This window comes from Cetorhinus maximus, chromosome 8 (genome assembly GCF_964194155.1).
Source record: "Cetorhinus maximus chromosome 8, sCetMax3.hap1.1, whole genome shotgun sequence".
Lineage (NCBI taxonomy): Eukaryota > Metazoa > Chordata > Chondrichthyes > Lamniformes > Cetorhinidae > Cetorhinus > Cetorhinus maximus.
Window position 1 is genome coordinate 123,052,879 of NC_135886.1, and position 21,939 is coordinate 123,074,817.

A 21,939-nucleotide genomic window follows, 5' to 3' on the forward strand; every position below is an offset into this window, starting at 1 on the left:
GGATTCCTTGCAAGTTACCCTCTAACTAGGAAAATATAAAACGTTTCTCATTAGATTCCTACTTCGTAATAACTGTCATTTACCCTGGTAATAGTATGTCCATATACACTTCAAATTCTTTTCATTTTAAGTATATGAAGAGTCACATGAAAGCCTTTTGTAAAATCTGTTGTTTAAACCATTTATGTCTATAATTGTGATCCACTCAGCAGAATTTTGTTTATCAGTGCCCAAGTCAAAACCTTAGTTGTCAAGATTATTTTCAATGTGTATGAATTTTCAACCTCTATACTGCTTAATATTTTCAGCTGTGAGTCCTCTGATGTTTGAGTGAAAATGGTAGCTTGTTTAAAATAAATGGGAGATGCCTCCTAAAATAATGGATAAATAAGGAAATGTGTTAACTGTTTGTAAATTAGTAACTACCGCATAATTCCAGACTTGCATTTTAAGGTAACTGGGTAGTTCAAAATTGTATACTTTTTTGGCTCTTTTATAAATCTAAGTAGGAACTAAGAACCAAGATGCAGAAACAAATTCCATTTAACTTTCATAGTTATTTTAAAATTTCCTGATTCAGTGTTAGACTAATTTCCCCATCAATTAGGGAAGGGAATATTAGAGTGCCAGTTTATAAATGTCGAAAGGCAATCATTGATTATACTGAAATTTCTTTTCTTCCTGAAGTATGTTGCAGAGGTGTCCTGAATCACCCACAAAATAAATAACCCAATTGGTGATGTGCCACCTGATACTTCTCAAGAATTCTATGTAGTTATGGTCTTCAGTCTTTCATGAAAGAGATGCCACCACATACATTTTAAAATGTGGCATTTTGCCTATGTTTGCTTTTAAGTTGACTGAAGGTTGGCATGTAACTGCAACTAAAAAGAAGTTTTTTTCAAGGCTCTTTGTTACAAGGTTTATATATTGACTTTCCTTTTTTTTACCTCATTAGACTCTTCTGTCTGAAAAAGTTGGTCAGATGATGGAATGGGCAAACAGGCGAGCTGTAATTCGGATGAATGGAGACAAGTTTCGTCGATTTGTGAGAGCTCCTCCGAGAAACTACTCCATCATTGTGATGTTCACTGCCTTGCAGCCACAGCGCCAGTGCACTGTTTGCAAGTATATTACTAATTACCTATTATTGTGCTAAAACCTCACTAAAGTGTGATACATCAAATGTGATTTATGTTTTGTCCTGAATTGCAAAAGTTCCTAAAAGTCTTATTTCAACTCTCAAAAGGCAAGTGGATGAAGAATACCAAATCCTGGCTAATTCCTGGCGTTACTCGAGCTCCTTTGTAAATAAACTTTTCTTTGCTATGGTGGACTTTGATGAAGGATCTGATGTATTTCACCAGGTAAGAAAACTAACTTCTATGATTCAGATATTTGTAAGGTTTTGAATAATTATTAATAGAATTAGCATTCACAAGGTTCAATAATACCAACTATTGTTTAGCCTAATTAAGATTCTAGGCTTTGATATTGTCCATAACTGGCTTTTGTGTCTTTGTTGATCATAATCCTCAAAATCGTCTTTCTTTATTACTTTCTGTTACTTAGTTTAACTGAGAAGAAGTTGATCACTTGTAATAGCCATCAGGAAAACACTGATATATTAGATAACTTTTTATGCGACTATTTCAGCTGATGCCAATCTGTTTTTGCATGCTACACACTATTACCTTCTATGTGTCTTACTAATTTTACTGTTTATTTCCTGGTAGAGAGAGGGGACTCTTTTTCTTTCTTTGCCAATGCACTGGGCTGGAAACCATCAAGATGAGAGGTTTTGGATTTCGCTGTCTTGTTGATCATGTGTGTTTTTTGGGAGATTTTAGCAGCCATCTGCAAATTTTGTTTTGCTTCGGAACAATGTGGACACCTCATTGGGTTAAACCTTGGCATAGTGAATAGTCAACATATGGCCTGCTCTCACTTAGCTGACTTTTAGCTGGAGAGACAACATGAGTGTTAACAGGCTGATGGGAACAGTGACTAATGATGACATTCCTGATCATAATCTAGTGACTTGCCAAATGCATGTTTGAGGTCACCATCATGGGCAAATAAGTGGAAGGATATTCCTGGATCATCAGCACCAGCATAGACAAGTTCGGCTGAATGGCCTGTGTCTGTGCTGTAAGTTCTCTGTAAATAGCATTCTGACATTCACTGAGAACGGCCAAGGACAAAATATTTGAGGGCTTCTGGCACCTGTAGAACCTCATGTTAATATAAATCACTGCTGTTGGTACAGAAAGAGAGAGAATTGGGGAAGGAGGAATATAGGCATAAAATGTAATCATAAACCTTCAATGTTTGTGTCTTTGTCCAGCTCAATATGAATTCTGCTCCAACATTCATGCATTTTCCTGCTAAAGGGAAACCAAAACGGGCAGATACTTATGAGCTTCAAGTTCGGGGCTTTGCAGCTGAGCAGATTGCACGATGGATTGCTGATAGGACGGAGATAAATGTAAGTTGGTGATTGTGTGTGTCCGTATTTATCACATCTTGTTAATTCTTTATTAATTGTGTTTAATTGTATGCAGGCAGTGGGTGTTAACTGGGTATACACTTGTGTCTCTATAAGAGTCTGCCTAAGAGCAGGTCCTCTGCCCGTTTCTCCACTCCTTGCGATCTTGCACTTTCCTCTTCAGTTGATCATAACAGCCTCCTGTTTGCAGTTTCAATGAAAAATGAGCAACATGACTGTAGAAAAGAATACATGAGGTGGTTTCCTGTTACCTACCTCGTGGCACCACATCCACAAACATTCACTGCCTCCACCACTGACGCACAAGATGCACTGCAGGAATTCACCAAGGCTCTTTAGACACCACCCCCCACGACCACTACCATCTACAAGGACAAGGGCAGCAGATAGATGGGAACACCACAACCCAGAAATTCCCCTCCAACTCACTCACCATCCTGACTTGAAAATATATTGCCGCTCCTTCACTGCCGCTAGGTCAAAATCCTGGAACTCCCTTCCTAGCAGCACTGTGGGTGCACCTACACCACATGGACTGCAGTGCTGCAAGAAGGCAGCTCACCATCACCTTCTCAAAGGCAACTAGGGACGGGCAATAAGTGCTGGCCCAGCCAGCGAAGCCCACATCCCGTGAATGAGTTAAAAAAAATGATAACCCTCTGTTCTTGGAACCTGAAGAATCCAACCAGTGGAAGAATGAAGTGGATATGTGGGCATAGATTACATCCCTGCCTAAGAAGAAACAAGTGGTGTTGCCACTTCTTACAAGAAGTAAAATCAGAAAAAATATGATGGATATGGATGCAGATGCCTGTCAATTTAACGCTGGTGAAGGTTTGGACTTAGATTAGAGTTCTTAGATTATATTTTTTGTAGATTTCATCCATCAAATGCTTATGAGGCATGGTCAGACATTGGTAGACTTCTGAAACAGAAGGTCATTCCATAGAAGATATCATGGACTTCAACAAATTGTATCATTGATGAAATTCAGTTTGGGGATCCCTGGATCATTACTAGGGTTTAAATTTCTGGATTGTATTTAGATGCCTCATATGACAGGGTACTGATTGTTCATTCATTTTATTTTTATATAATGTAAGCATCACTGGTCAGGACAGCATTTATTCCCTTTGAGAAGATGGTCGTGAGATTGCTGCAGTCAATGTGATGTAGTTGCACCCACAGTGCTATTAGAGAGGAATTGAGTCCCAGGATTCTGACCAAGTAATAGTGAAGGAATGAGACATTTCTAACTCAGGATTGTGTGTGGCTTGGAGGGAAACGTGCAGGTGATGGTGTTCCCGTGCATCTGCTGCTCTTATTCTTCTAGGTGGTAGAGTTGACTGGTTTGGAAAGTGCTGTCAAAGAAACCTTGGTAAGTTGCTGCAAACCATCTTGGAAATGGTACTGCTGCCTCTGTGTGCTGTGTCCTCCATGGGACTGAATACTTAAATTGGTGGGTGGGGATGCTGGTCAAATAGGTTGTTATCCTGGATGATGTCAAGCCTCTTGTGTTGGAATTGCACTTATCCAGGTGAGTGGAGAGTATTCCGCCATGCTGTGACTTGTGCTTTGTAGATGGTGAACGCAGCACAAGAATTAGCAGGGTTAGGCCATTCGGCTTTCAGTGAGATCATGGCTGATCTGATTGTGGCCTCAACTCCCTTTTCCTGTATTCCCTCCATAATCCTTGACTCCCTTGTTGATCAAAAATCAATCTAACTCGTCCTTGATTATATTCAGTGGCCCAGCCTCCACTGCTCTCTGGGGAAGAGAATTCCACAAACTAACTACCCTCTAAGAGAAAAAAATTCCCCTTATCTCAGTCTTAAATGGGAGACCTCTAATTTTTAAACTGGTCCCTAGTTCTAGACACCCCCCACAAAGGGAAATGACCTCCCAGGATCCACCCTGTCAAGAACCCTCAGAATCTTGTATATCTTAATAAGACCACCTCTCATTCTTCTAAACTTCAATGAGTATTAGCCAAATCTGTTCGCCCTTTCCTCATAAGATATTCCTTTCATTCCAGGAATCAGTTGAGTGAACCTTCTCTGAATTGCTTTGAATTCAATTATGTCCCTTCTTGAGTAAGGAGACCAAAACTGTACATATACTTCAGGTGCGGTATCACCAACACTCTGTATAGTTGCAGCAACATTTCCATACTTTTATACTCAATTCCCCTTGCAATTTACACCAGCATTCCATTTGTCTTTCTAATCACTTGATGTACCTGAATACCAATTTTTTGTGATTCATTAACCAGGACAACCAGATCCCTCTGTGCTGTAGAATTCTCTCCATTCAGACTGCTTTACTCCCTGCCAAAGTGGACAAATTCACATTTTGCCACATTGTATCCTATCTGCCTGGTTTTTGCCCACTCACTTTTAACCAATTTAAATCCCTCTGTAGATTCTTTATGTCCTCTTGACAATTCAATTTCCTATCTTTGTCATCATCAAATTTAGCTACCATACATGTTTCTTTCATCCAAATAATTGATATTAATTGTAAATAGTTGAGGCCCCAGCGCTGATCCCTGTGGCACTGAACTGAGTTACAGCTTGTCAGCCAAAAATGACCCATTTACCCTTTGCTTCCTGTTAGCTAACCAATAATTTATCCAAGCTAATATGTTAAACCCTGCATTGAGCTCTTATTTTGTGCTATAACCTTTGATGTTGGCACCTTATCAAATGTCTTTTGGAAATCCAAGTACACTGCCTATGCAGGTTCCCCATTATCTACCTTGCTTGTTACCTCCTCAAAAGAAGTTTAATAAATTAGTCAAATATGATTTCCCTTTGGTAAAACAGTGTTGATTTTGCCTGATTGCGTTATGATTTTCTAAATGTTCTGCTGTTACCACCTCAATGAATTCTAGTATTTTCCCTCTGACAGACATTAGGCTAACTGACCTATAGTTCCTGCTTTCTTTCTCCCTCCTTTCTTGAATAATTTTCCAACTGCTTGGATCTTTCCAGAATATCAGGAATTTTGGCAGATCATAACCAATGCAGCTACTATCTTTGCAGCCACTTCTTTTAAGACCATAGTTTGAAAGCCTGGGGACTTATCGACCTTAGTTCTAATAGTTTTCCCAGTACCTTTCCCCTAGTGATTGTGATTGTTTCAAGTTCCTCCCTCCCTTTTACTTCTTGACTTTGAAGTATTCTTGGGATTTTTTTTGTCTTATACAGTGAAGGCACACAAAATAACTGTTCAACGTTTCTGCCATTTCCTTGTTTTCCATTATTAATTCCCCATTCCCAACCTCTAAGGGACCAACGCTCACTTCAGTTATTATTTCTTTCCCTTTTTAAATACTTGTAGAAACTCTTACTGTCTATTTTTATATTTCTAGTTAGCTTTCTCTCATACTCTTAATTTACTCCTTTTTTTAGTTATTCTTCGCTGATTTCTAAAATCTGTCCAATCCTTTGGCCTACCACTAATCACCGCAGTATTGTATGGTTTTTTTTCTTTCATTTTGGTATTATCCTTCACTTGGCTTAACCACAGATGGTGTATCCTTCTCATAGTGTCTTTCCTTCTCAGTGGAATATGTCTTTGAGGGTTACTGAATATGTCCTTAAATGTCTGCCACTATTTCTCTACTGTCCTACCTTTTAACCAATTTTACCAGCTCACTTTAGCCAACTCTGTCTTCATACCCTTGAAATTGCCTTTATTTAAGTTTAAAGCACTAGTCTTAGACCCCTAATTCTCACCCTCAAATTGTGTGTGAAATTCCATCATGTTATGATCAATGTCGCTTAGAGGCTCCTTTAGTATGAGATCATTATTTAATCCTGTCTTATCGTACATTACCAGGTCTAAGATAGCCTGCTCCCTGGTTGGCAGTAGAATGTACTGCTCTATGAAACGGTCCTGACTACACTCTATGAACTCATCTTCACGTTAACCTTTGTCCGTCTGATTCATCCAGCCTGTATGACGATTAAAATCTCCCAAGATTCTTGCAGTACCCTTCTCACAAGCTCCCATTATTTCTTCATGTATACTCTGTTCTACAGTGCAGCTATTGTTAGGAGGCCTGTAAACTACTCCAACAAGTGATGACTTGCGTTTGCTATTTCCTATCTCTAAGCAAACTGATTCCATATTTTGACCTTTAGAACTAAAGTCATCTCTTGCAGCTATACCAATATCATCCTTTAATTAATAGAACTACCCAACCACCTTTTTCCAAATTTCCTGTTGTTCTAAAATGTCAAAAAGCCTTGAATATTTAGGACCCAGCCTTGGTCGCCTTGTAACCACGTGTCTGTAATGGCTATGCTTATTCGTGCTGTCAGTTGACCTGTTTTGTAATGATTGCAGCACGCATTCAGATGCAGAGCCTGTAATTCTGACTTTGTACCATTCTCACAAACACTCTGGCCTTATCTGTTGGTGCACTCTTAAGGTCTGCCCCTTCCTGCCTCATTCTGGTTATTATTACCCATCCCATTACACTGCTCTTTCGCCTTTCCCTTAATCTGAATTTTACCACATCTCCCCATCATGTGATCCCTTGCCCTCATGACTTAATTTAAAGTCCTCTCTACCACCTTAGTTATACGAGTCGCCAGAACACGGGTCTCAGCACGGTTCAAGTGAAGACTGTCCAAAAGCTAAATCTCACACTTTCCCCAATACTGATGCCAGTGCCCCATGAATCAAAACCCATTTCTCCCACACCAATCTGAGCCGTGCAATTAAGTCTAATCTTATTTATGCTATGCCAATTTGCTCATGGCTCAGGTGATTTTTAAAAATTTATTCTTTCACGGAATGTGGGCTTTGCTGACTGGACAAGCATTTATTGCCCATCTCCAATTGCCCCTGAGAACGTGCCTTGTAGATGATAGACAGGCTTTGGGAGTTAGGAGGTGAGTTCCTTGCCGTAGAATTCCCAGCCTCTGACCTGCTCTTGTAGCCACAGTAGTTATATGGCTGGTCCAGTTCAGATTCTGGTCAGTGGTAACTCCCAGGATGTTGATAGCGTGGATTCAGCAATGGTAATGCTGTTGACTGTCATGGGGAGATGGTTATATTCTCTCTTTATTGCCTGGCAGTTGTGTGATGTGAATGTCACTTGCCACTTATCAGCCCAAGTCTTAATGTTGTCTGCTTCAGTACCTGAGTTGTCACAAATTGTGCAGAACATTGTGAAACCTGGACAATTTTCCACATGGCCTCGGTAGATTGGCTAGAGGTGTGGCTAGTTTTGGAGCACAAGTCTTCACTATTGTGAGAATGTTGTCAGAACCCATAACCTTTGCAGCATCCAGAGATTATTACCGTTTGAGGTTCTGCTTGTCAATTTAGTGTCTAGCTGCTCATACTCCCTATGCAGAATCTCTTTCCAAGTCCTTTCTGTGTCTTTGGTACCTACGTGGATCACAGCAACTGAATCCTCCTCCTCCTGTAAGACCTACCCTGAGTACATCTCCTAACCCCTCGCACCAGGCAGGCAACACAGCCTTCTGGACTTTTGCTCTCGGCTACAGAGAACTGTGTTCATCTCCTTGATTATATTTTCCCTCACTATCACTACATTCCTATTTATCCCCCTGCTTGAATGTTGTCTGCTTCAGTACCTGAGTTGTCACAAATTATGCTGAACATTGTGAAACCTGGACAATTTTCCTGTACCACAATGCCATGGTCAGTTCGCTGATACACCCTGCAGCCCCTGCTCTCATCCATACAAGCTGCAAGAACCTCAGACCTGTTGGACAGTTGCAAAAGCTGAGGATCTTCCTTCTTGATCCCCATACCTGCCTCAGTCACAGTCACACCTTTCTGTCCCTGACCATGGACCAAATCAGGTGTCCCTAGCCTAATTGGTGTGGCTGCCTTCTGGAACAAAGTGTCCAGGTAACTTTTCCCCTCCCTGATGCATTGCAGTCCGTAACTCAGCCTCCAGCTCAATGACTCTGAGCCAAAGCTCCTTAAGTCACAGACACTTGCTATAGACATATTTGCTTTGGATCACACAGGCATTCTCCAGGGTCCACATACAACAGCTGCAACACATCACTTACTCAGCCATCTATGTTGTGTTTTAATTAATTTTTCCCTAATAATTAATGCATGTAGTTCTGCTTGTGCTTATGTTCTTATTTCAATTTATGTTCTATTTACCCTGAATGAAATTCCCTAGTTTAGGTAAGATAAATAGGAATAACAGCCTACCCATTGCTAATTGCCCTTGAGAAGGTGGTGGTGAGCTGACGCCTTGAACTGCTGCAGTCCGTGTGCAGTAGGCACGCCCACCAGTACTGGTGCCTAAGTCAATGTCAGGTGGTCACCCGGTTTCATTCCTTATAAACTTTCTGCTGGTTTGATACAGCCGAGTGGCTTGTTAAAGGTCATTTAAGAGTCAAACATATTGCTATAGGTCTGGAGTCAGATGTAGGCCAGACCAAGTAAGGACGACAGATTTCCTCCCCTAAAGAACCAGATGGGCTTTTACGACAATCAACAATGGTTTCATGGTCATCATTAGACTTTTAATTCCATAATTTTATTAATTGAATTCAAATTCCACCATCTGCCATGGTGGGATTCGATCCCAGGTCACCAGAGCATTACCGTGAGTCTCTGGATTACTAGTCCAGTGACAATACCACTATGCCACCTACCCACACCTCGAGTTTTGTTTCTGAACGTGGGCTCTAACTGGCTCCTGGCCCTGTTCTGCTCCAGAGTCTTGCTTAATCTCTTGCTGTTTATAGTCTTGCTCTGCTGCAAACCCACTGCCCTCTCTTGCTGTTTATAGCCCTGCTTTGCACAAAGTCTCGCTCTCATCTCTTGCTGTTTATATACCTGCTCTGCATGAAGTCTTGCTCTCTTCTCTTGCTGTTTATAGACCTGCTCTGCACGAAGTCTCGCTCTCTTCTCTCACTGAACAAATGTGTTTATGATCTGAATGATGCTTCCAAAGTATGGTGATTTTTGGTGAAACCTGCTTTGCTGAAAATAAATTGTCTTCAGTGCAGGACCTGCTTTTCGTTGATTTATTGGTATGTAAAGGGAAACTTTCGGGCATCTTTATGGTGCATGTTGATTTGTTATGGAGTGGCACTACAGAATTTGAGAAATGTGCTATAAAATTAGAATAGAATTTAAAATTTGAAGTTGAGCTTTTAAATATATTGGTTTAAATATTAAGCAGAGTGGATCTGGAATGGCTTTAACGGAACGATCCTATTTAAAGAGTGTTACTTCCATCCTAATGAATTGTGCTAGGTCATCACAAAAATATGTTTTATCTAAAGAAGAAACGGAGCAATTGTGAAGTTTGATTGGTCAGTTGAAATGTTTGAACGCTCAGATTAGACTATATGGTAGTTTTGGAGTTGTTAGTGCCAGAGTTAAGTACTCTAAAAGTTGAGAATTTTTTTAAGGGTCACATCAGAAAACTAAATCTGGAGAAATGTGTACTTAAAGGCCCACCTTTAGATGACCCAAAGAACATAAAACTAGTTATTTTTAGCAACCTTCCCAGTGGATATTCTAGTGCAACTCATTTTATAATATTTCTTCTGTGTAAGAATGGGAAAACTTGTCCCTTGGCTTGGGAAAAACTGTCTGTTGGAAGTACTTTGCTGAAACGCCGACTTTTGTGGAGACATCGGATATGGATTTCTATTTGTTAAATGTTTTAAGTAAGATTTTGTACACCGGATGTACGGAAGACAGTGTACCCATTAAATGTTGCATTGATAATTGTTCATTGTGGGATAATGCACACTCTTCAAAAAGCACACGAGTAAAGGTTATGGATTGACCTGTATTGGAATAGTCAAATCTAAAAACAAAGGCATGAATGAGGGTTTCAGCAGATGACCTGAGGCAAGTCGAAGGTGAATGATGTTTATGGAGGTGGAAATAGGCGGTCTTAATGATGTCCTGAATATGTCATCAGGAGTTCATCATGGGGTCAAATAAGACATCAAAATTGTGAACAGGCTGCTTTTAGTCTCAGACAGTTGTCAAGGAGCAGGATGGAGTCAGTGTCTAGGGAACTTGTGCAATTTAAAAATGCAACTATGTGATTTGACATAAATGTGTGATACAAAATAATATTATCTGTATTTAATTACAAAATATCAGTAGTTGTAAAAGCAAAGCTTAAGTGAGTGACATTTTTTTGAAACAGATCCGAGTGATAAGGCCTCCAAACTATGCTGGTCCCTTGATGCTGGGATTTTTACTTGCCATAATTGGTGGTCTTGTGTATCTTAGGCGGAATAACCTTGACTTCCTATATAACAAAAATGGCTGGGCATTTGTTGCATTGGTAAGTGAAAATGAAATTGCTTATTCCTAAGTTTCTCCTGACTTGTTGTGCATTCCCGTTGCTGGGATGATCACACGCCCATGTTGAAAATGACATAGTTAAACATAATTCGTTGATGTAAATCTGTTGTGTTAGAAGTAGTGAAAGCATGAATGTTGTGGGACCTTTGTTTGAATTTGTTCCCACTAATGGGATCCATGAGCTGTAACTTCTGAGCTCCAGGACAGTGTAACCAGGGGTACCCCAAAAATGCATTGGACTCCCCACCCTGGAAGTTCCCAGCTAAGGTTTGCACAGCAATTGCCTGGGAAGTGCAAACATCCCCTGGGCAATTGACCTGCACTGGGAACCATCTGAAAATGCCATTTAAATTGCAAACTTCAGATGGTTCTGACTGGGTTGCATCAATAGCTACCCAGAAAAAGTTAGAAGAATTAAAAGTACACCTAACTTCTGGGTAACTATTGTACAGACTCACATTGACGCCCCCATGGGATTCCCCCAACACCTCTGAACCCCCAGGGGTTTCCCCACCTGACTGACTCTGCCATTCGACGGAAGTTCAGGCCCAATATCTCCTTCATCTGGAGACCCTTAAAGATCTCAAAAGAAAAATAAGTCTATAGTTTAACACAAAATTTGGCACCAATTAAAAATGTAATTAATGTTTGCTGTGGAAAATGTCACAGGTGTGGTTGATGATGGGGATGATGATGGCAGATTTGAAATTAAGATGATAATACCTGAAGAGAGAGAACCATTTGCAGTAACAGCTGGAATGGGGACAGTGAAGGGAAATTGTGTGGTCAGCAGTTTAATAGGAATAGGTTCAAGTGCACAATGTGAGTTTCTTGGACAAAAGCTTAGAAAAGGCATCATAGAATCACAGGATTGTTACAGTGTAGGAGGCCATTTAGACCATCGTGTCTGCACTGGCTCTCTGAGCATTTTAACTTAGTGCCAATCTCCTGCCTTTTCCCCGTAACCTGCATGTTGTTTCTATTTAAATAATCGCCCAATGCCCTCTTGAATGCCTCAATTGAACTTGCTTCCACCAAACTTCCAGGCAGTGCATTCCAAGCCCTAACTACTCGCTGTGTGAAAAAAATTTTTCTCGCCTCGCATGAGGGGATATAGAGAAACAACAAAAAAAATGAGGGATCTGGGCTAGGACGGATAGGAACCTCAATGTTTAGCATGATGGACAAGGAGAAGGAAGGAATGTGATAGGGGCAGCTGAATGATGTCTCCAATTTTAAATGGTAAAGGAGGTCACAACTCTCTTGTTGGAACTGAAAGTGAATGAACAGGGGAAAGAACTTTATAAAGAGCCTACTTTCTGGGCAAAAAATGTTTTGAGCTGAAGCGTGTAGGAACAAGTCTAACTAATGGCAGCTGCCATGGTTTCAAAATCTGGTCTGTTAATTTTCTGTTACATTTTCATCCACAGTGTTTTGTACTTGCTATGACCTCTGGCCAGATGTGGAACCACATCCGAGGTCCCCCATATGCACATAAGAACCCTCATAATGGTCAAGTGGTGAGTAATTCAGCCTACTTTGATTTTCTAAGTACTTGTACTCTTGCTGTAGGGGGTTTTGCTGTTGCGCTGAATACATTTCCAATGTTTACATATATTTTAACTGATTTAATTCCTCTTGCTGCAGTTGGGATTATAGCTTACTACCTACTACCGAACAATGTATTTTTTAAATACCATAATCTGGTATTAAAATCTGCACTGGAGTTCCTGTTCTACACACATTTTCCGTATGGGGAGTAGGGTGCCATAAATGTCTTTCTCTTTGTCCTCTGGAAAAACATAGAGGGATGAAAACATGGGAAAAATTCAATTTTTAATTGTTTAAAAAACACTTTTTTAACATTTGACATTGATGTGATTCACCACCAGGTGGTGCTTTGGAGATTACCCCACCTTCTTCCCCTTTTCAGAGTTTAACAGCAAACATTAGAAACAAAGCTGTGCAGTTAAAGAACTATCCCTTGAAGTATGAAATCTTCTTTGCAATATTGAACTCTACTCTGGCTGTGGTTTTATTGCAATAGATGGTGGGAACTGTAAAATCAGATTGGGGAGAAATAAAGGTTCGATTTGAAGTAATGAAGTGGAGGAATCCAGTTTCGCTCCACCCTGCCATGTACCTCAAATGATTGGAGGGCGGAGTGGCCAAACAATAGACACTGCCACTTTTGAGAAAGAATTTTATTGTGCAGTGTTAAAAAATCTACATTAACATGTAGACTCAAATAACAATTTTGAGAGCCCTATTTAGTATTAAAAACCAAGCAGTCAGTTTCTTTTAAGTACTTTTCATGAAGTAATGTTCCTAAAGATTTTGGCCTTGTTTTTGTTTCTAGTATGCCATTTTAGAAATCAGATGAATGCTTCTTTCTATCAGTTATAGTTGTCATTTTGGCAAATGGAAAAAAAAATACAGATTTAAACACCATTACAGTAAATGACTTATGATTTAGTCTGTATTTCAGTTGGGGGGTGGGAATTGATCAAACTGCTATTCTTTTTGGTATTAATCTGCAGTCAGATTCTGTATTGTTGATTTACAGCAAGGAGGTTAGGTGAGTGTAGGGTTGCTACCCAGATGTTCTTCATAAAAGAAGGCTACAGTGTTCCCTCTTGACATTACTAATTGACAGTAAAGCACTATATAAATGCAAATCTTTTTTTAATTGAACAACCAGCTTGCTCTCCAAATGAGATGTATTATCAACATAATTCAAATATAAACCTTTTTTATATAAATGTAGTTTAATAATCCTGTGTTGTCTCTTGCCCTTGATGTACGATGATATTGTTTTATATGTAGTGCTCAAACAACGTTGAGTTGCTGTGAGTTATGCTTGCGATTTGGCTATGATAAAAATGCCCTGGGTTGGCGATCCTAGTTGATGCTATTTGTTCAGCCTAGAAATACATGAATACTATGGCTGGATACAACAAAACATTGGGAGAATCATTTCATTCTCGAGGACCATTCTGTTCCACAGTGAGATACATTTTATAAAAAGATATTTAGTAACTTTACCATAAATCTCCCTACCATTCAAAACAGAGGGGGCAATCTGGTGAACCTACTGTTCATAAAACCTCAGAATGCATAATGAAGTTAGATTAGTTGGTAAATTAGAAGTGAGCTTGACTGTTACCTAATCATTAAAAGCTCTCAAGGAAAGAGGGGTTTTATTTTATGCGGCACTGGCACTGGCACTGCAACAGGAAGGAGCTGTATTGCTGGGCTGGGTTTCATCTGAACCAGCCTTCACAGAAGAGGATAGATAATGTACCAGAGTTACTAGGAAAACTAAAAATTAATCAAAAGGAGGAATTGGCTAGATTCCATGCTATATATAAAAAAGTGAAGAGGACTAATGAGATTAAAGATCGACAATCTCCAAAATCTGATGGGCTGCACCCAAGGGTAGTAAAACAAGTAGATGAAAAAATTGTTGATGCACCAGTGATGTTCTAAAACGCTTCCAGGAATTGTGCCCCTTGAATGGAAAATTGCTAATGTCACTTAACTATTTAAGAAGGTATAGGAGAGAAACTAGGAAGTTATACATCTATTAGTCTAAAGTCAGTTCTGGGGAGGCTATTAGAATCTGTTATTAGAGACAGTGATTGAGCATTTGGTCAATTATGAACTGATCAGTGAGAGCCAGCAAGGATTTGTAGTGGGCAAGCCATGTCTAATGAAAGTAGTTGAAATTTTTGAGAAATAAGTGTTGTGGTAAATAAGGAAGTGTCCAAGGATGTCAAGGCATTTGACCAGGTTACACATAAGAGACTGTTTTTAAAAATATATGAAATTGGAGGCAACCTACTGGATTGGATAGGGAATTGAAAGCAAGAAAAAAAGGCTTGCATTTATTTAGTACTTTTTGTGACCACTGGATGTCTCAAGTGCTTTACAGCCAATTAAGTACTTTTGAATCGTCATCTCTGTTTTAATAAGAAATGCAGCAGCCAGAATAAGCACAGCAAACTCCCATAAAGAGCAATGTGACAATGACCAGATAATCTTTCTTTTTGTTTGTTGTGTTGACTGAGGGATAAATATTGGCCAGGACACCAGGGACAGCTCCACTGCTCTCCTTTGAAGTAGTGCCATTGGATCTTTTACATCCACCCAAGCAGTCAGATCGGACCTCGGTTTATTGTCTCATTCGAAGGAGATCAAAGTGTTTTCCAAATGTCGATGAGTAGAGATTATTTTTATTGACCCACAGTGCTATTATGGAGGGAGTTCCAGAATTTTGACTCAGTGCCAGTGAAGGAACAGTGATATATTTCCAAGTCAGGATGGTGAGTGGCTTGGAAGGGAGCTTCCAGGTGATCATGTTCCTATGCATCTCCTGCCCTTGTCCTAGGTGGTAGAGGTTGTGGGTTTGGAAGGTGCTGTCTAAGGAGGCTTGGTGGGTCCCAAGTAAAGAAGTCACTAAAGCTATTTGACAAGTATATTAAAAAAAATTAAAAGGTTGCCCTTTGTATTGAGGGCTGGAATACAAAGTGATGGAAGTTATGTTATAACTGTACTAAGCTCTGGTTGGACCCCTTCTGGCTATTCCACTTAGTCTTGGAGACTGCACCTTCAGAATTGATATTGGTCTTAGAGTACATGCAACATAGATTCACCATAATAATACCAGAACTAAAATGGTTAAATTGAGGACATGCTGCATAGAGTAGGCTTCTTTAAGGGTGATTTGAATATGGCCTTTAAGATGATTAAAGGAGTTGGTATGGTAGATTAAGATGATTAAAGGAGTTGGTATGGTAGATAGACAGAAGCTATTTCCTCAGGTGGAGGAATCCATAACAACCTTCAAATTAGAACTAGGCAGGTCAGAGGTGATGTCAGAGAGCACTTACTCATGCACAGGCTCTGAAAATTGGGAACTCTCTCCCCTCTGCATGCAGCCCTCGGCCACCCCCAAAATAAAAGCTGTTGAGTTTAGGTCAATTAAAATTTCAAAACCAATTTTTTATGAAAGCAAAATACTGTGAATGTTGTAAATCTGAAATAAAAACCAAAAGCGATGCTGGAAATACTCAGCAGGTCTGACCAGATCTGTGGAGAGAGAAACAGTTAATGTTTCAGGTCATCAGATCGATTCTGATGAAAGGTCATGGACCTGAAACATTAACTCTGTTTCACTCTTCCTTGGTAGAATTTTAAGGGTATAAAAGGTTGCAGAACCAAAGGCAGGTTGATGGAGTTAAGATACAGATAAGCCACAATATAATTAAATGGCAGAATAGGCTCGAAGGACTGAATGGGCAGCTCCTGCTCCAATGTTCTTTTGTAATGCAGAAAGCTAGCTGAAACTAACAGATAACTTCTATCAACATTTTTTGATACAGAAAAAATGTCCCTGACTATAAATGTCTTAAATGTGAGAAAAAAAGGCTTTATAGTTTGATCTGTAGATATATCCAATGTGTGTTCTCTTGTAATAGTGGAGAAAAAGACAGGTATATGAGAGTTGTAGAGGAAATATAAATGTTGAAGGTACAACTTGGCATTTCTGACAATCTGACTGGAAAATTTTGAAGTTTAGATGAAGCGTAATGGTTAGTGTTAAGTACTGTTGTATTTCAGAATTAATATTTGTTTTAAAGAAATAATATTTGTTTTAAAGAGAAACAAATAACATTCGTATTTTCAGCAGATTAATTGGGCCATTCGTTCTCCAAAAGCTACCATGTGGATGGCATATTACTAGAACTGGTCACCCTGCAGTTTAAGGGTGTGCAAGCAGAGGGAATGGGTGACTGCCAGACAGCCAAGTAGAAATAGGCAGGTAGTGCAAGAATCCCCTGAGTGTATCTTGCTCTCTGTCTGTATTCACTGGTGAGAGTAATGGTTCTTCTGAATATTGCAGCCAGGCCCAAATCACAGAACCATGGATGGCTCAGCTGCACAGGGGGAGCAGGAGGAAGATTGCGATAGTGATAGGGGATTCTGTGTTTAGGAGAATAGACAGATGTTTCTGCAGCCGCTGATGTGATTCCAGGATGGCTTGTTGCCTTCCTGGTGCCGGGGTCAAGGATGTCACTGAGCAGCTGCAGAGCACCCTTGAGGGGGAAAAGTGAACAGCCAGAGGCCCTGGTCAATATCGATACCAACGACATATGTAGAAACAGGGATAAGATTGCAGGCAGATTTTGGAAGTGAAACCTCAAAGGTAGTTATCCCCGGAATGCACTCTGCCAGAAATAGTAAGATATTAGGTGGGCTCAGACTAAGAGGAAATGTAATACGGTCTAATTTAGGTTCACAGTGCATGTATGTGAGCACACAAAGTATGGTCGATAAGGTGGGAAAACTGCAAGAACATATAGTCACGTGGGAATATAATGTGGAAGTAATGGAGACCTGGCTCAAAAAAGGGCAGACCTGAGTAAGAAAGGAGGAGGATTGGTAGTATTGATTAAGGAGAACATTACTGTGTTGGGGGACGGTGGGGGTTGGGGGGGAGAGAGAGATGCCCTGGGAGGACAAGGACAAAATCTATTGGACTATAGTTAGAAACACTAGAGATACTATTATACTGCTGGGTGTATTCTATAGACTACCAACTAGTGGGAAAGAAACAGAGGAGCATTTTGCAGGGAAGTTAAGAGGGCTTCAAGTATTTTGGTGTAATAGTTTTGGAGAACCATCATCCTAATTTTAACGAGGATAGTACTAGTCTAAAAGGCAGAGAGGGGGAAGAGTTTCTGAAGTATGTTCAGGAGAATTTCTAGATCAATATGTTTCCAGCCCAATGAGGAAGGGGGCATTGCTGGATCTGGTTCTGGGAAATAACATGAATCAGTTGGGGAACATTTGGGGTGCAATGATCGTGTCATCAGGTTTATTTTAGCTTTGGAAAAGGACAAGCAGCAATCTAGAGTAAAAATAACTAATTGAATGAGGACCTATTTCAATGGGGTGTGAACAGGTCTGTCCTGGGTAACTTGCAATCAAAAATTGAAAAGACAGCCCATTGTTTTGTAAAGGAGCAAATGGTTAGGGTACAGTCGAGATTCATTCACATGCAGGCAAACAGCCAGAACTCTCTGGATGAGGATAAGAAATAGTAAAATGAAACTGACAAAGCATGCATATGACAGATATCAGGTGGTTGACACAAGTGAGAGCCAGGCTAGTTATAGCGAGTTCAAAGGGGAAGTGAAAAAGGAAATGAGAAGCAAAGAGAGAGTTTAAGAGATTGGTACCAAACATAAAAGAGAATCCAAAAGTCTGCTGTAGGCATATAAATAGTTAAAGGGTAGTAAGAAGAGGATTGGAGCTAATTAGGGACCAAAAGGGGATTTATGCTTGGAGGCATTGGGCATGGCTGAGTTACTAAATGAGGAAGATGATGTTGCCAAAGTCATAATGAAAGAGGAGGTAGTTGAGAAACTGGATTGGCTAAAAATTGATAAATTGGAGGTATTGAAAAGGCTGGTTGTACTTCAGTTGATAAGTCACCAGGACTGAATGGGATGCATCTGAGAATGCAGAGGGAAGGAAGTGTGGAAATTACAGAGGCATTAGCCATAATCTTCCAATCCTCAGATATAGGCGTGACACCAGAGGATTGCAGAAATTACAAATATTGCACACTTGTTCAAAAATAATGTAAGGATACACCCAGCAACTACAAGTCAGTTTGTTTAACCTTGGTGGTGCAGAAGCTTTTAGAAATAAGAATCTGACACAAATTTAATGTTCACTTTACAAATGTGGATTAATTATAGAAAGCCAGCATAGATTTGTTAAAGGTAAATAGTGTTTGGCTAACTTATAACAGAGAGGGTTGATGTGGTGTACATGGACTTCCAGAAGGCATTCAAGAAAGTGTTTGCGTATTAGGCTTGTCAGCAACAGTGAAGCAAATAGAATAAAAGGGGCAGTGCGGATGCGAGGTTGGCTGAGTGATTTTAAAAAAAACAATAGTTGTGAACATTTTTTTTTATCCCTGGGTAGGACCACTGCTTTTCATGATCTGTATTAATGATCAAAACTTGGGTGTACAGAGCACCATTTCAAAATTTTCAGGTGACACAAAACTTAGAAGTATTGTGAACATCGAGGGGGATAGTAATAGACTTCCGGAGGACATAGACACTGACCAGACACGTGCAGATGAAATTTAATGTAAAGAAGTGCAAAGTGAAAGACTTTGGTAGGAAGAATGAGGAGAGGCAATATAAAATAAAGGGCATAATCCTAAAGGAGGTGCAGGAGATCCAAGGGTTGAGAAGGTGGTTAAAAATGTATTTGGGATGCTTGATTTTTTAAATAGAGACATAAGAGTACAAAAACAAGGAAGTATTGATGAATCTTTGGTTCAGCCTCCACTGGAGCATTGTATCTAATTCTGGACACCCCACTTCAGGAAGGGTGTGAAGGCATTAGAGTTCAGAAAATATTTACAGAGAATGATTCCAGGTAAGAGGGTCTTCAGCTACTTGGATAGATTGGAGAAGCCGGGGTTGAGAAGAGAGCGAGAGGAGTTTTGATGGAGGTGTTCAAAATCATGATGGGTCGAGACAGAGTAAATAGAGAGAAACTATTCCATTTGGCAGAAAATTTGAGAACTAGAAAATTTGATTTAAGGTGATTGGTGATTGGAATGCACTGCTTGAGAGTGGCGGAGGCAGATTCAGTCATGGTTTTCAAAAGTGAATTGGATAAGCACCTGAAGAGAAGAAATTTGCAGAACTACAGGGAAAGTATGGGGGAGTGGGGCTTGCTGAGTTCTTGCAGAGAGCTGGCATGTACGTGATAGGCCAAATGGCTTCCTTCTGTTCTGTTGCATCTCTGATTTTAAGATTTCCTATTGATGAGAAATTGAGGCCTAAATGTAATCCACACTTTAGACTGACCATTTTGTTGACCACTAAAGCTATAAGATAGTAAAATTGAAATCTTAAATGAATGAGCCTTTAACCCTGTTGCTTTTTCTGTTTGCAGAGTTACATTCATGGAAGCAGTCAAGCACAGTTTGTAGCTGAAACGCATATTGTTATTTTGCTGAGTATCCTTTGGCCTTGACCTAAGCACAATGTTTTAAATATTGAAGAACTCTGTGCACTGCTGGGAATAGAAAATGATCATTATTGTAATAACCATTTATTATTTAGTTTGATTGAAATTGTTTACCGCATTTGTGGATAAGATATATTTTACGTAAATTCCTACTTCTAGTTTGCATGGTTACCATAAAAATGCAGGATCAAAAGCAACTCATGCATTCTACCAGTCACTTGCAAGGTTGCCAATAGAGATTTGTGTTTGGTTTGTTGATTGGCTGACTTTGACTTAGCTGTTGGTGGTTGAGCATCATCCATTCTTGCGTTTATTGCCGGATGGAGAGCTGAGATGAAGCACCACATATTTTGGGAGAGAGGATGGGATCAATTGATCATCTGCTATAGGTTTATCATAAGGTAAATACACACTATTTGTGTAGAAATTTGCAACTTTGATTGAATCTTACTTCCCTGGAAGAAATGGTATGACATCTAAAAGGGAATGAAGAAAATTGTTATTTGGATGGGACATGTACAAAATATAAAAATCAAAGAGAACAAAGTACAATTAAAATGGTAAATGCCCCCAGCACCCCTCCTCCCCCACTCTTTATTCTGTTTTTTTTCCCCTTTCAAGTATTTACCCAATTCCCGTTAACTATTGAATCTACTTCCATGACCCTTTCAGGCAGGGAACAACTTGCTGTGTTTTTTTTTAAATGTTTCCTCATGTCACCTCTGATTCTTTTGCCAAGCACCTTAAAGCTATGTCCTTCAGTTATTACCCATTCTATTAGAATGGTACCCATTCCGGGTACCATTCTAGTAAATCTCTTGTGCACCCTCTCTTAGACCTTGACACACTCTGCCTAAAGTGTAGTGCCCAGAATTGAACACACAACTTCATCTGAGGTCTAAATAGTGTTTAGAAAGGTTCAGCAGAAACTCCTTGTTTTTGTACTCTTTATCTCTATAAATACTGCCAAGCATCCCATGTACTTTAACAGCTTAACATAGATTTACGAAAGCCATTACAGAGCAAATATGCATTTTGTCAGTGACCAATTACAAACTTGAGGTTCACTGGTGAAATTTGTCAGACAATTGTACTGTTTTAGGGTACTTTTGAAGATCCATTTTAAAGACAACATGAACCCTTGCATTGTTTTACTTGAGAAAATTAGTGGCATCAGTTTCAATTTGTCACAAGTTGTGACTTTCTCATCTTGACAACTCAAAGGTATTGCAGTGGAGGTGTTACTGTGATAGACTTGATATGTTTGGTGTTATAGCACATGAAGAAATTTTGAGTGACCATATATTTCCTTGGCAATTAACTTCTGTTTTTCAGTAAATGCTCCCACGTTAACCATACGATTTAAAGGTGTTCTGTGAGAGTAATGAATCTGAATTTGCTACAAGTTGTATCTTAACCACCAATTGCAGATGCTGCTATAACATTAGGTATGGTGCTTCTTCATGAAGCAGCAACATCTAATATGGAAATAGGCAAACGAAGAAGTAAGTACTTTAAATACATCTGTGTTGGCTAGTTACTGCAACTGGGTTAATTGAGGGGAATCGTTATTAATTTTTTATGTGCATTCTTTTATTTTGGCAATAAATTTTTTTTAAAAAAGATTTTGTCAGAACGTCAAAAAAATCTACTCTAATCAAAAACTGGCTTCTTCTCCAAGCTCCATACATTTGTAACCATCCAAATGTTCCAGCCATTTCCCCCTCCATTCTTGAAGCTATTGACTCTTATTGAGCTACGAGTGAAGTTAGTAACTTTTGCAAAAGAAAAATGTAATTATTCTAATTGCTACAAGACCTAATGAATTATTAATCCTCATTATAACACATTTTAACATTAATACAACTCTTATTGCAGCAACAAGAATGCTTTTTTTGTCAGATGAGTATGCATGGTATGTCATGGAGTTGGTATGAATCTGTATAGAATTGTGGTGAATTCTGTGGTTATTCTGAGAATTTTCTACACCTAATTTTTTTTTCATTGATCAAACTGTAATCCCA

The 21,939-nt window shown here is 39.5% G+C and overlaps 1 protein-coding gene across 3 annotated transcripts in view; it reads left to right on the forward strand.

Annotated features, from left to right (window-relative positions):
• LOC144683938 (dolichyl-diphosphooligosaccharide--protein glycosyltransferase subunit MAGT1-like) overlaps positions 1 to 21,939 on the forward strand; it is a 42,548-nt gene that overhangs the window by 14,551 nt on the left and 6,058 nt on the right. The window contains exons 2-9 of one of the 3 annotated variants that reach the window (XM_078547537.1): positions 959 to 1,128; positions 1,250 to 1,367; positions 2,348 to 2,488; positions 10,692 to 10,832; positions 12,283 to 12,372; positions 19,841 to 19,904; positions 21,346 to 21,420; positions 21,794 to 21,867. In XM_078547537.1, coding sequence (XP_078403663.1) covers positions 959 to 1,128; positions 1,250 to 1,367; positions 2,348 to 2,488; positions 10,692 to 10,832; positions 12,283 to 12,372; positions 19,841 to 19,904; positions 21,346 to 21,420; positions 21,794 to 21,852 — 858 coding nt within the window. In that variant the 3' untranslated portion in view covers positions 21,853 to 21,867. Of the gene's footprint in view, positions 1 to 958; positions 1,129 to 1,249; positions 1,368 to 2,347; positions 2,489 to 10,691; positions 10,833 to 12,282; positions 12,373 to 19,840; positions 20,317 to 21,250; positions 21,421 to 21,793; positions 21,868 to 21,939 lie in introns of those variants that run through there. The other 2 variants (XR_013577368.1, XM_078547536.1) reach the window with 2 other exon arrangements.